Here is a 13,340-nt window from a genome sequence, read left to right on the forward strand (position 1 = left end):
AGTTTTAGTAAAGATAGTCGTATAGTCTTGTGCGCTCGAGCCTTTCAGCTTTCAGTCTCTAAGAATAAGAGCTCTCTATTTCTCTTTCCCTTTTTTCGAACAAAAGAAAATACAATCTGAAGAGACTGCTGTTAGAGTAAACGAAAACAAAAAAGATACGTGCAGAAAGATGTCTGGTGTAGTTGCGGCACTGGTCGAATATACAAGTATGCGTAAAACGCAATTTGGAGTTGGCCATGAGTCATTCACGACGCTATTCGATTTATCATCCGTGATACCCTTATCGACTCACCTCAATTATAATTGCAGGTGTCATGTTGTCGTTACTGTGATGTTGACCTACCGCACTCGTCGCTGGTAGCGATATTGTACGAATAGTGTTTGTACTACTCGTGGTTGTTATATGCTGGGTAATCATCGTATTTGTATTCGCCCTACTGAGGAAACAATTCGTTTTAATTGCGGCGTTCAGATCGGCGCTAATTATGGTTTATTCCATTCCTAAACATTTGAAACCTAGTTTGTTAACCGGTCTTTCTATCCATCTAATGAAATACGTAGGAAATCTAAATAAGGTCATTTACGAACCTTCTCTTTTTTACCTGGCCAGAATGAAAACGACCTCCTTCCCCACGAATCCTATTCATCGCATGCCTGTGGCGTGACTCGTGTAGGTATTTCTGTAAACAGAGGGAAAAAACATAAACGGGTTTCACGATTTTCTCTGTTTTGTCTCAGGTCAAGTCGCAAGCAGATAGATTTATTCCTGGATCAACCTACCGGTCTTTCTTTGGGTATTTTTCCTTCAGCTTCTAACTTGGCGCGGGCTTGACGGCGTTTTAAAATACGACGATACTGCTTAGCATTGACGTACAAGGGTTCTTCTTCAAGAAATTCTGCATTCGGTAATGCTACTCTCTGAAATTGAGCCTGACCACTGTTTCCGGGCACCATCTGTTGACCACAGTTAAACATTTCGATTACTATCAAATGTCAAGGTGTCCAGAAGTGTAAAAATAACCTCCGCATGCGAACAGGAATAGCAAGTCTTTTTATAATAATAACAACAGTTTGAATGAGTCAACAATATACTAAAACCATCCAAATCTGTCCATGCTACAGCGTCGATGAGTTGTATTAAAAAACGGCAACACTACTGTACAAAGGTCGCAGAGTGAATAGTGAGAGAAAACTCGCGGATGATAAATGAAATGAGTTCAATATTAGATATAGATGAAAATAAAGAAATCAGCAAATAATTTAGATTACTGGACCAACGCCAGCCGTAGTGTTAATGTTGCTCTATGATCACTACAAGTCTGTATAATATTCGATACACTGACTATGTGAGTGAAAGAGGCTTTGCCTAATAGTAATCACCATGACAATATTCCCTGCCTGTGAAGCTGTTGCGGTAGGACTAGAGAGCGGTTGTACAGGAGCAGTGTTTGCTGTAGGCGTTGACGTCTGTGATGTAGTGCCAGCAATTTGCATCAGGTTTCCGTTGATGTTGATAACTGCAATGAAAAGGTAACAACCAAAATTTCAAAGCTTTTGTATGACAAGAAAGGAATAGAGTGAAATACATGGAAAATATTTTCATCACCTACCTGTTGGCTGGGCCTGCTGTACTTGTCCCTCGAGTTGAACTGGCTGATAAATATAGGTTTGTCCATCGGGAGTTTGAATAATTTGAGGGGTCTGTGGCTGCTGGATGACTATTTGTTGCCCAGCCCCAGCTAGGCTGGAGACGGGTACAACTTGAATCTGTCCATTAGGTGCAGCGACCTGAATAGTCTGAGGCAGCATCATCGTCTGGCCGCCCTGACCCATCTGAACAACCTGAACAGCTCCTCCGCTGCCAACCATGACCGTCTGGCCTTCGCCAAGTTGCTCCATGGTGACGTCTCACTGTCAATAGAACAAAAATCCAGGATGTTAAAATCGATCAGTTTCACGCCGATAAAAGTAAAATAACCGAAAGTAATATTGGACAGAGAATAGCGAAAACATACTGGTTGCTAAAACCGAGTATTTCAGGTTAGAATTGCAACGCATGGGGACGCGACGGGAAAAAATTACGAGCGTCCGTGCTGCTGACGCAAACGCGATATTGCGTATAACCTAGTATCGGGTAGCGGGAATCGTGGATGTGCCCAGGGTGTAAACAAAGTAGTAACAACAAGTAATCGCAAAAGGCGAATACGAGAGTGCTAGGCGTCGATAATAGGCGAGCAGACGGTCGCATTAATCGGTAAATCCGTCGGTGCAGGTAAATCGTTTGTTAGAAGGTCAGGATGCGGGGCGTCGAAACGGTAGCAAGGCATCGTTGGTTATTAAAATCGCCATTACCATTGCCACGAAATATCGTTTGCATCAAACATGGCCGTAGCCGTTTCTCTAGCAGCGTATGTGAGCGTGGAGACGGATGAAACGTGTCTGACATAACGAAAATAACGAAATTGATCGAGGCTCCATGAGCCAAAGTGATCACGGTAGATGTTTGATAATTTGTGGACTTACATTGGATATTTTCGTCGGCACTTTCCCAATGATTGGTCGGCAAATTGAGGACCAATGGTCGGCGATATAGAGCCCGGCTGTAGCCTGTATTGGTGCGACTGTGAGGGGAACTGCCAGTCCGGGGCGAAGCGGCGGTCGATGCCCCTTCGATGCCCGCCAATGGCGCCCGCCCTTCCTCTTTCTGCGACGCGGTTCGCTCCCCTCCGCCACCTTGCTCGCTCCTTACTCGCCCCCTACACCCGCTTTCTTTCAAAATATCCGCCAAAGCGTCGTTCGGAATCATTTTCCCCGATTCAACACTCCCCGAGAGAGAGTTTCGTTCCGCGGCCCTGTTCTTCGCAATTTCAAATAAACATGCTTTCCCTGTTTTTACTTCCTCCCCCACCTCCCACCGCTCCAATTTTAGTCGCGATATTATAAGGATACAATTGCACGTACATACATGAATCAGAGAATTCCTCTATTCGCAATCTACGTTTCACAATTATCGTTAGCGCGTACTACAAATAATTATTACCGGCCAATCAGTCGTTGATCACGTGATATATCAGCGAAATACTTAATTATTCAAGATGTAAGAGTTTTTCATTTTAAAGTTAATGCATACATGTGACACGTGTTTCGATAAACATGCGTCTGTATTTGATCGTTTTCATTATGTTATACGATAATTGGAAGAATTGTTAGACGTTCGTTATCTGGAGATATTCAGTTTGCTCGGTAACACTTATACAATGTTGTATAAATGTACGAACGTGCCTTCTTTTTTTATTTTTTTTGCCTCTTTCAATTCTTTTTACCTAATCGTTATAATTAATGTCTGTATAAATGCAGAGTTATAACAGCTATAACTTTATCAGTAGTACAGTTGATACAGTATATGGTAAATTGTAATGATGCAACAGAACCAGATAACGCGTAACCGCAACTATGCAAGCTAGTCATTTCATTGATACGAAATAAAAATTAATATGTTTTTATGACAAGTTCACAAGGTTCCCGCTTACGACAATTCTCCTTGATCAATCTACATGCACTGGATATATGCGCATAATAAACTTTTGATTTAATTTTGGCTTCAACAAAGCATAAGTCTTTTCTCATATTCCGAATGTATTTTTTTTTTAGTTACGTTCATACTCACATCTATATGAGATATTCCATGTCGACTCAACCAATGATTTTTCGTCAGCATTTTCGATATGATTCATGATATTCATAAATACTTCAATAGAAGATGATAATTTTACACCATGTCTGGAAGAGGAAACTATTTTTCTTATATTTATTTAACTGATTTAAAGTTTTTTTTTTTTACAATGCTGTGCAATTTTAAATAAATATAAGAAGAATAGTTTCCACTTCCGGATATGGCCTAAAATTTCTATCTTTGATCGAAAAACTTTCAATAATTTTTTTGAGAAAATACAAAATATTTTTCTGTTTTGAGGTTTGAAAATTCATCAGAATGTTACGGGGTGGACGATTGTAATCAAGACGAGCGGCTATCGCAGAGAGGAACTTGTACTGAGGAGTTAAATGTTTGAGTACATAATTGATGTATTGTAAAAGATATGGAGCGTAGAATGAGAAGATGTGGAGTAGGAAAAGGGATAGAGAGATGAATTTTGAGATGTTGGCCAAAAGGAAGATGACTCAAGAGTGTATATATAGGGGGAAGGATGCAAGGACTGGGTAATTGCACTTTAGGAGTAGAGGGAGCACTCTGTTGATATTGTACGGGAACTGAGGCAGCAAGGTGTTGATAAGAAGAGGATGCAGGGTATAAGATAGCTGTAAGAGTGTGGGAAATAAATCTAAGGTCTGAAGGACGTAACAATGAAAGATCGGTTAGAGAATAAAATCAGAAATAATTCAGGACTGAGGAGTGCTATTTAGAGTTAGAAAAATAGCATAAAACATTATGAACGAAATGAAAAATGCTGAGGGAAAATCATCGGTCGAGTTGTCACGGAATACCTCATATCAATTATTACTGGGAGCCAAATGATGAATGCGCACCAGGTGCGCGTCGAGTCTCCCTCTAACATAAAACAGCTTGCCGCACTCCTTGCATTCGAATCTCCTCTGCTCGATCGCTGCATGTTTTCTGAGATGACTCTTAAGATTTAGCTTGTTGCTGAAAATAATAAATCACGTATTTATCTCTACAAGTACGAAAAATGGACAGTGTGGAAAAAACAAAAAAATTTCACGCGGTTCTATTACCTTAAAACTTTTCCGCACAGTTCACAGATGTAATTTCCTTTTTCATGTCTCACCATGTGATCCCATCTGGCAGTAATGCTTCTGTAAAACAAAGATTCACAGTTTTTATTATTTGATAACGAAAGTTCATCGAACAGCATTTTGATAGTAATGGTACCTGAAAGATTTTCCGCAATGGTGACAAACAAAAGGTTTATCTCCGGTGTGTATTCGCTCGTGATCGAGTAACGAATAGTAAGAAGTCAGTTGTTTACCGCAGTATCGACAAATGAACACATCGCGGCTGCTCTTGCCCTGACGTCCATCCTGTTCAACTTTAGAATTCCTCTTTGCGGACTTGAAAGTCTCACCGTGGACATCTCTCAAATGCTTCCTCAGAATTTGCATACTTTTAAAAACATTATCACAGAAACGACATGTCTGTTCGGAATGCTTCGCGCGATGTCTGATCTTTTTGGTGAAGATAGAAAGAAAAAAAATGCAGCTAAATACCAATTCCAATCCTATAATGCTACTTATAACAAAAATTAACTGCAGTGTGCTTTTACCATATTAGCATTCCGATTAAATGTATGGCCGCATATGTCGCACTGGTAAGGCTTGGTTCCGTTGTGTATGGTTTCATGTGATTTCAGTTTAAATCGATCCCCAAAAGCCCGGCAGCATATTTCGCATCTGAACCTGTTCCAGCACGCAGGATCGTGAACCTGGAATTAAATATTCAGAATAATAATAAAACTTTTCTGGTATGAATATCAATCATGCGTTCAGAACTTAAAAGGCATGCTTCAAACTTACGTTGCGATGTTTTTGATATAGCACCTTGTCGACAAATATTTTTGGACATGTGACGCACTTGTAAACAGTCACTGACGGGTCGTTGAGCATTTCCTGTTTGTGTACCTGCAAAGCGAAGAACGTAAGAAAAAAAGCAATGTGAACACATCCATTTTTTATCATACAAGATATTTAATAATCAACTCACTCGCATGTGAATCATAAGCTTCTGCTTCCTCAAAAATACTTTATTGCAATATTTGCAATTGTGCAAGTCATTTCTTGGGCTTGGTATTTTCGTTTTCAACTGGTTATGGGCTACTCGTTTGTGCATAAGATATTCGAATACAGACTGACACCGTCTTTGGCATAGCGAACATTTGACTCGTCTAGGCAAATGGATAATGTGGTGCGTACGAAATTGTTTGGCATCTACAAAGACTATTTTACACTTTGTGCAGTTTAACTTTGATAAATTGTTCCTTGGTTCTGAAGATTTTTTAAGATTTAATGGCAATGAAATATCAAGATGCCCAACATTGCTGGCTAATTGAGGTATCTTAGATTCTGAACTGAGTATGCCAGGTGCGTCGCAGAAAATCTCTTCAACCTTCACCTTCTCACACTTTTTGCATGCTAAAATTCTACCACTATGATTCAACATTTTGTGTGCTAGCAGTTCGTGGGATGTTTCGAAGCTGTGATCACAGAAACTGCAACGCCATTTCAGAAGATGAAAAGTTTCTATGTGCCTATCAAACATATTCATATCTTCGAAAAAATCGTCGCACAGGTCACATTTTATTGGACCGTTTATCCGAAATATGGGCTCCTCTTTTTCCATGGATTTATGTTTAGATACTTTTGATGCATCTCTTGTTGGCTTTTTGTACCACTTGGGAGTATTTGACTCGCCAAACTTTGATCGAAGGATCGTATCAGCTCTTAGAGAACAGATTATCAATTTGTAACTAACGTTTAAATAGTATAAGCAATGTTGGCAAATGTACAGAGGCAGATTGTCAGTGGGCAAGACCTGCAATAAAAAAAGAAATCAGATGTAATAATTTCGAGAATGTTTTGACGGAAAAAAGTGTTTCTCGTTTTCTTTTTATTATCATCTAACACTTACTATTACTGGCAAACATCTACTTATTTTCTCAGCCAAATTAGAATCCCCAAATATTGGAAAGTAGTTTTTACTTTTGCTGCTCGCACAAATTCGGCAATAAATATTGTCTTCTGATTCATTAGTTTCAACAATGTTACCCACTTTATCATTGAGTGGTTCCCAGATCGGATCAAGATCAAAATCATTGTTCACTGTAATAATAAAGGTACTTGACCCTATCTGATAAACTGATGAACTTCTTTGAAAATTAAAGAATCAAAGATGCAAAACTGTGTTCATTAAAAACTTACAGTGAATATTTGGAATTGCATTATTTTTCAGTAGCAAACCATTGTTTGAATCGAAGCAATCCATAGAAAAGTGTTTTCTGCAAATTACACTTTGGGCAGATGGGATCCAGCCTTTTCTACACACTGTTAGCCATTTTTCCAAAAGGACAGGGTCGTGTAGTGGAAATCTGCAAAACAAGAAACTATGCTATAATTGTTCACCTATGAATAAAGATCTATGAAAAGAACGAGATGACACAGGAAATGATCCGAGAAACCAGAAAAAACAGCTTACTCATAGAAGAATGATTTTAACCAACATGCTTCAAATTGGCTACTGCAATTGGCTGCCGAGCACACGAGTGTCTTCCCATCGAGGTTCGAGTTCTGAACAAGTTAGTGTTAACTCTATTTGTTTTCACTTTGTTTTACAATCAGGAAATACAATGCAATTTGAGAACTTACCGGCACATTGAAACTTTTAATAAATGCAGTAGAGGTATCCGAATGATTGACAGGCAATCTAGTCACGTTAGGTGTTGCAATGAATTTTGGCTCTTCAGGACACTTTTTACGTAGCGGATAATGAATTGAGGTTTCAAATATCGTCGGAACTGCATTACATTTCAGTTTCCGAGTACCATCTTCCCTCGTTTTTTCCCATTGATCCTGGTCAAAATGTACCTGAAGAAAAACGATCTATTCGTTGAATAATTCATTTTTCGCAAGGGACGGCGGATAAAAATCTACGTTTCTTATATTTTCAAATTCACCTCGCACAATCGACTGTTGTCAGTTGGCTGCCACCCGTCTCTGTTCGTCTGTGATGCCCAAAGTGCTCTCCTCTCGGGATTCCGTGGGAAGCTTTTCATGAAAAAACCCCTGTCGCCTCTGTTCGAACAACCAACTGCCGAACAACCAGACATCTTTGCTGAAACTTAAATAGATTTGACTGAACAAAATAAAGACGGTTACCTCTCGGTAAATTTTTGTGACCAGTTTTCGGCGGGCAAGTGGGCCGAGGTGGGACTGGGAGCGTAGGAGGGTTTTGCTCTATGAACTCTACCTAACGGGCTCGCACCGACATTCCTAGCAGCCAAAGTAGTGTCGGTATGGAAGCTTGAGATTGAGTCGGTACAAAGTGAGTACGTAAGACTACTTGTCCGCTGCGATATAGAAATGTCGATCAGCTCGATCATTGCCGTGGGAAGAAGCGTAACCGCGTTCACCGCCATCCACCCCCAATTACTTCCGAGCACCGCTAACCGCCGTCAACCACCTCCGAGCACCCCCAACCACCTCCTACGACCTCTTACCACCTCCAACCACCCTCTAACAGCTCCTACCAGCTTTTACAACCTCCTACCACCACCGAACACCTCCTACCATCGCCTACCATTTCCAAACACCTCCTACCATCTCTTACCACCTCCAACCACCACCAACCACCTCCTACGACCTCTTATCACCTCCAACCACCCTCTAACACCTCCTACCAGTTTCTACCGCCTCCTACCACCACTGAACACCTCCTACCACCGCCTACCATTTCCGAACACCTCCTGCCATCTCCGGTCACCTTCTACCACCCTCTACCACCTCCTACTAGCGTCTACCACCTCCTACGATTTCTCAGCACCTCCAACCACCTCCGGCCATCTTCGTCCTCCTTGTCCTCCTCGACCTTCGCCGATCGTCACCAACCACCTCCAAACACCTCCTACGTTGACTGTGAAATATAAGGACAGTTGCCCCTAATGGGCTTTGGTGTGACAACCGAAAATCGTCATGCGCTTGCGCTCCCTGAGATATTCCAATGGTAGAGTTGAGAACTTATTGCAGAACATCAGAGAATTACCGATTTCGACACGAGTACTCATACACAATATTTTTGATGTGTTCTGATACTGAAAATATTTATTGCTGTTCCAGGTACAACCCAAGGTGGCTATCGGTGGTTGTTCGAGGTGGTTGGCGATTGTTGGAGGTGGTCGGAGGTGGACGAGGAAGAGGAGGAACTGAACTGAGTCTCAAAGCCCTGTTGACATAAAAGCAGCTATTCGATAGAAATTATAGTTTATAGTTTACACAGCCCATTGCATGATATTTCATTATAAATACATATGTTTCAATGTATTTAGGAATAATTTATCAAATATACAGAAGTCATGTGCAAATAATAAATGAATTGATTCGACCGCAGTTTGATGTATTCATTAGAGCTTTAACAATAAATTTAAGCTTTGTTACTTCTTTTATTTTATTATGGATAATCAAAAACATTTCCGACTAATCGTGCTGTGGAAGCATGGGGATTAAACCAAATGTAGCAAAAGATTAGAAACAGTGTATGTAGAGTACGAGTATTTTTCTAATAATGCAGATAGAATAGAATACCACGCCTTGCGAATTAGCTTTCCAGTCAGAGATGAATGATGAATTTTAAGGACTGCATTATCGTTGATGAATACTCTATGCCTCATGGGAAAAGAAAATCTGTAACGACAAACTTGATGCACCGGATCATCGTCGACTTTAACTTTTGAAATGTCCTACCATTTTCGAACGCCTCCTACCATTTCCGAACACCTCCAACCATCCTATTTACCTATATCACCAGATTAGCTATGATATGAAAAGAGAAGAATTATTCATTTCGAAATGGGATTCTATTCGACGCGCGCTCGATGTATTCCATGACATTAGTATTCATAATTATTCCAACAACTTTTCATTTGCTCTCTCGATCTTGAATTTTCATAGGCATAGAATCGAAACGTTGTTTTAGCTGGTCGCAAGTGAAGTATCTGCGTTGGGTGGAGGAGCAGAATAGTTTTTCGAAAAGTATTCGGATGGAAAAAAATTCAGAGTAACTGTAATACATCACGGATGCGTTAATTTTGAACGAGATGAAACGGATGCTTCGTATATGAGACAGTATTTAACGCTGCGTAGTGATTTAAAGACCTAGAGAGGTGATAGGGAGAGAAAGAACGACGCTTCTTAACATTTCGAGTGTATTTTAACACACATTTGAAAGATACGAGCGAAATTTTCCATCATCCAACTGTCGCAGAACGGCAGCGTTATTAGCCGAGCCGTTCAGTGAAGAATATATCCTCAATCAACGGCTGACCATCGAAGGGCCTGGCCGCTTGAGTCTGGAATCGGCAGGAGAGATGAGGTGTGTATTTCTTGTATGAAACGTGAAAACTAAAAGCATTATACATCATATCATATCATCATACATCGTACATCATACATCATCATACATAGTATCAAAGTTCGAAACCATAGTTTGGATGTCGGCCGTTCAGAAAGTGACGTCACCAATTCAAAATCAGCTAGCCGAATTCCTCAGTCTGGAAACAACCGCGCAGTAGAGCGGACGGATAAGAGTCGCGCTCCGCAAACTTCGAGTACCGGGTTCTCAACTTCCCGGATCCCGCGCTTCGGCTCCGCTACGTATTTCGAGTACCGGGTTCTCAACCTCCCGGATCTCGCGCTTCGGGTCCGCTACGCGGTGAAACTCGACTTCCAGGATAAGCGCTCCGTGGTTCCTGGTTCACGTTTACAATAAATTATTTCAATTCGTTTTTCGCGCAACCCCAAATTCGGTATCTGTCAGTCCGCTAATAAAATTTCTCGACTTCTATGATAAGCGCTCCGTGGTTCCTGGTTCACGTTTACAATAAATTATTTCAATTCGTTTTTCGCGCAACCCCAAATTCGGTAGCTGTCAGTCCGCTTATAAAATTTCTCGACTTCTATGACAAGCGCTCCGTGGTTCCTGGTTCCCGTTTACAATAAATTATTTCAATTCGTTTTTCGCGCAACCCCAAATTCGGTAGCTGTCAGTCCGCTAATATAATTTCTCGACTTCTATGATAAGCGCTCCGTGGTTCCTGGTTCACGTTTACAATAAATTATTTCAATTCGTTTTTCGCGCAACCCCAAATTCGGTAGCTGTAAGTCCGCTGATAAAATTTCTCGACTTCTCTGATAAGCGCTCCGTGGTTCCTGGTTCACGTTTACAATAAATTATTTCAATTCGTTTTTCGCGCAACCCCAAATTCGATAGCTGTCAGTCCGCTAATATAATTTCTCGACTTCTATGATAAGCGCTCCGTGATTCCTGGTTCACGTTTACAATAAATTATTTCAATTCGTTTTTCGCGCAACCCCAAATTCGGTAGCTGTAAGTCCGCTGATGAAATTTCTCGACTTCTATGACAAGCGCTCCGTGGTTCCTGGTTCACGTTTACAATAAATTATTTCAATTCGTTTTTCGCGCAACCCCAAATTCGATAGCTGTAAGTCCGCTAATATAATTTCTCGACTTCTATGATAAGCGCTCCGTGGTTCCTGGTTCACGTTTACAATAAATTATTTCAATTCGTTTTTCGCGCAACCCCAAATTCGGTATCTGTCAGTCCGCTAATAAAATTTCTCGACTTCTATGATAAGCGCTCCGTGGTTCCTGGTTCACGTTTACAATAAATTATTTCAATTCGTTTTTCGCGCAACCCCAAATTCGATAGCTGTCAGTCCGCTAATATAATTTCTCGACTTCTATGATAAGCGCTCCGTGGTTCCTGGTTCACGTTTACAATAAATTATTTCAATTCGTTTTTCGCGCAACCCCAAATTCGGTAGCTGTCAGTCCGCTTATAAAATTTCTCGACTTCTATGACAAGCGCTCCGTGGTTCCTGGTTCACGTTTAAAATAAATTATTTCAATTCGTTTTTCGCGCAACCCCAAATTCGATAGCTGTCAGTCCGCTAATATAATTTCTCGACTTCTATGATAAGCGCTCCGTGGTTCCTGGTTCACGTTTACAATAAATTATTTCAATTCGTTTTTCGCGCAACCCCAAATTCGGTAGCTGTAAGTCCGCTAATAAAATTTCTCGACTTCTATGATAAGCGCTCCGTGGTTCCTGGTTCACGTTTACAATAAATTATTTCAATTCGTTTTTCGCGCAACCCCAAATTCGATAGCTGTCAGTCCGCTAATATAATTTCTCGACTTCTATGATAAGCGCTCCGTGGTTCCTGGTTCACGTTTACAATAAATTATTTCAATTCGTTTTTCGCGCAACCCCAAATTCGGTATCTGTCAGTCCGCTAATAAAATTTCTCGACTTCTATGATAAGCGCTCCGTGGTTCCTGGTTCACGTTTACAATAAATTATTTCAATTCGTTTTTCGCGCAACCCCAAATTCGATAGCTGTCAGTCCGCTAATAAAATTTCTCGACTTCTATGACAAGCGCTCCGTGGTTCCTGGTTCACGTTTAAAATAAATTATTTCAATTCGTTTTTCGCGCAACCCCAAATTCGATAGCTGTCAGTCCGCTAATATAATTTCTCGACTTCTATGATAAGCGCTCCGTGGTTCCTGGTTCACGTTTACAATAAATTATTTCAATTCGTTTTTCGCGCAACCCCAAATTCGGTAGCTGTAAGTCCGCTAATAAAATTTCTCGACTTCTATGATAAGCGCTCCGTGGTTCCTGGTTCACGTTTACAATAAATTATTTCAATTCGTTTTTCGCGCAACCCCAAATTCGGTATCTGTCAGTCAGCTAATAAAATTTCTCGACTTCTAGGATAAGCGCTCCGTGGTTCCTGGTTCACGTTTACAATAAATTATTTTCATTCGTTTTTCGCGCAACCCCAAATTCGGTATCTGTCAGTCAGCTAATAAAATTTCTCGACTTCTAGGATAAGCGCTCCGTGGTTCCTGGTTCACGTTTACAATAAATTATTTCAATTCGTTTTCCGTGCAACCCCAAATTCGGTAGCTGTCAGTCCGCTAATAAAATTTCTATAACTTTATAATCTTCTCATAATCTTTCTGGTAGATAATATCGATAAAAAAATTATGTCAAACCTTGCACATTATTTTTGATTTGTTCTCATGCTGAAAATATTTATTAGTATTCGAGGTATAACTCGAGGTGGTTGGCGGTGGTCGTTGGGGGTGGTTGAAGATGGTCGGCGGTGGACGAGGAGGAGGACAAGGAGGACGAGGATTTGTGCTCGGTGAGTAAAACACTTTTATAATATTTCATGGCAATTGCAATTTTATTTTATTTGAAATATTTCAAACTAGTCATGTTTACAATAAATTATTTCAATTCATTTTTCGTGCAAGCACATATTCAGTAGCTATGAATAATCTTGTACAATTTATTATATTATTAATCAATTAATTAGTATTCTTATAATATTTGATGGCAATTGTAATTATATTTCATCTGAAATATTACAAACTTGTCACGTTTACAATAAATTATTTCAATTCATTTTTCGTGCAAGCACATATTCAGTAGCTATGAATAATCTTGTACAATTTATTATATTATCAATTGATTGATTAATTACATTAATCCTTACACAATATTT

The 13,340-nt window shown here is 40.2% G+C and overlaps 3 protein-coding genes across 3 annotated transcripts; 1 reads left to right on the plus strand and 2 right to left on the minus strand.

The window, feature by feature from the left end:
- Positions 1-490: 490 nt before the first annotated feature.
- Positions 491-1,809, minus strand: LOC124180692 (nuclear transcription factor Y subunit alpha). Its single transcript, XM_046566438.1, has 5 exons — positions 1,611-1,809; positions 1,381-1,517; positions 781-954; positions 589-680; positions 491-545 (listed from the first exon to the last, which is right to left on the minus strand). The coding sequence occupies exons 1-5, from the start codon at positions 1,807-1,809 to the stop codon at positions 491-493; spliced, it is 657 nt and encodes a 218-aa protein (XP_046422394.1).
- LOC124179745 (zinc finger protein 271-like) lies at positions 1,671-8,786 on the minus strand. The gene is made up of 15 exons (XM_046564443.1): positions 8,490-8,786; positions 7,906-8,459; positions 7,704-7,867; positions 7,396-7,614; positions 7,226-7,317; positions 6,952-7,118; positions 6,662-6,852; positions 5,738-6,565; positions 5,551-5,655; positions 5,301-5,459; positions 4,910-5,202; positions 4,753-4,833; positions 4,546-4,663; positions 2,524-2,756; positions 1,671-1,911 (listed from the first exon to the last, which is right to left on the minus strand). The coding sequence occupies exons 3-15, from the start codon at positions 7,854-7,856 to the stop codon at positions 1,809-1,811; spliced, it is 2,742 nt and encodes a 913-aa protein (XP_046420399.1). The 5' UTR covers positions 7,857-7,867; positions 7,906-8,459; positions 8,490-8,786; the 3' UTR covers positions 1,671-1,808.
- Positions 8,110-8,688, plus strand: LOC124180693 (mucin-2-like). The gene has a single exon (XM_046566439.1). The coding sequence runs from the start codon at positions 8,110-8,112 to the stop codon at positions 8,686-8,688; it is 579 nt and encodes a 192-aa protein (XP_046422395.1).
- Positions 8,787-13,340: the final 4,554 nt, after the last annotated feature.

The sequence above is a fragment of the Neodiprion fabricii genome, chromosome 4 (assembly GCF_021155785.1).
Source record: "Neodiprion fabricii isolate iyNeoFabr1 chromosome 4, iyNeoFabr1.1, whole genome shotgun sequence".
Lineage (NCBI taxonomy): Eukaryota > Metazoa > Arthropoda > Insecta > Hymenoptera > Diprionidae > Neodiprion > Neodiprion fabricii.

Excerpts from the sequence above, each read along its gene's own strand:
- LOC124180692 (XM_046566438.1), bottom strand. The coding sequence starts at position 1,809 with ATGCTGCCTCAGACTATTCAGGTCGCTGCACCTAATGGACAGATTCAA. Across the intron at positions 1,518-1,610 it reads ACAGCAGGCCCAGCCAACAG|TTATCAACATCAACGGAAAC; the intron begins GTAGGTGATGAA and ends TTTTCATTGCAG. Across the intron at positions 546-588 it reads GGCCAGGTAAAAAAGAGAAG|ATGGATAGAAAGACCGGTTA; the intron begins GTTCGTAAATGA and ends GTATTTCATTAG.
- LOC124179745 (XM_046564443.1), bottom strand. The coding sequence starts at position 7,856 with ATGTCTGGTTGTTCGGCAGTTGGTTGTTCGAACAGAGGCGACAGGGGT. Across the intron at positions 7,119-7,225 it reads TTAAAATCATTCTTCTATGA|ATTTCCACTACACGACCCTG; the intron begins GTAAGCTGTTTT and ends CTTGTTTTGCAG. Across the intron at positions 4,664-4,752 it reads CTGTGCGGAAAAGTTTTAAG|CAACAAGCTAAATCTTAAGA; the intron begins GTAATAGAACCG and ends TATTATTTTCAG.
- LOC124180693 (XM_046566439.1), top strand. The coding sequence starts at position 8,110 with ATGTCGATCAGCTCGATCATTGCCGTGGGAAGAAGCGTAACCGCGTTC.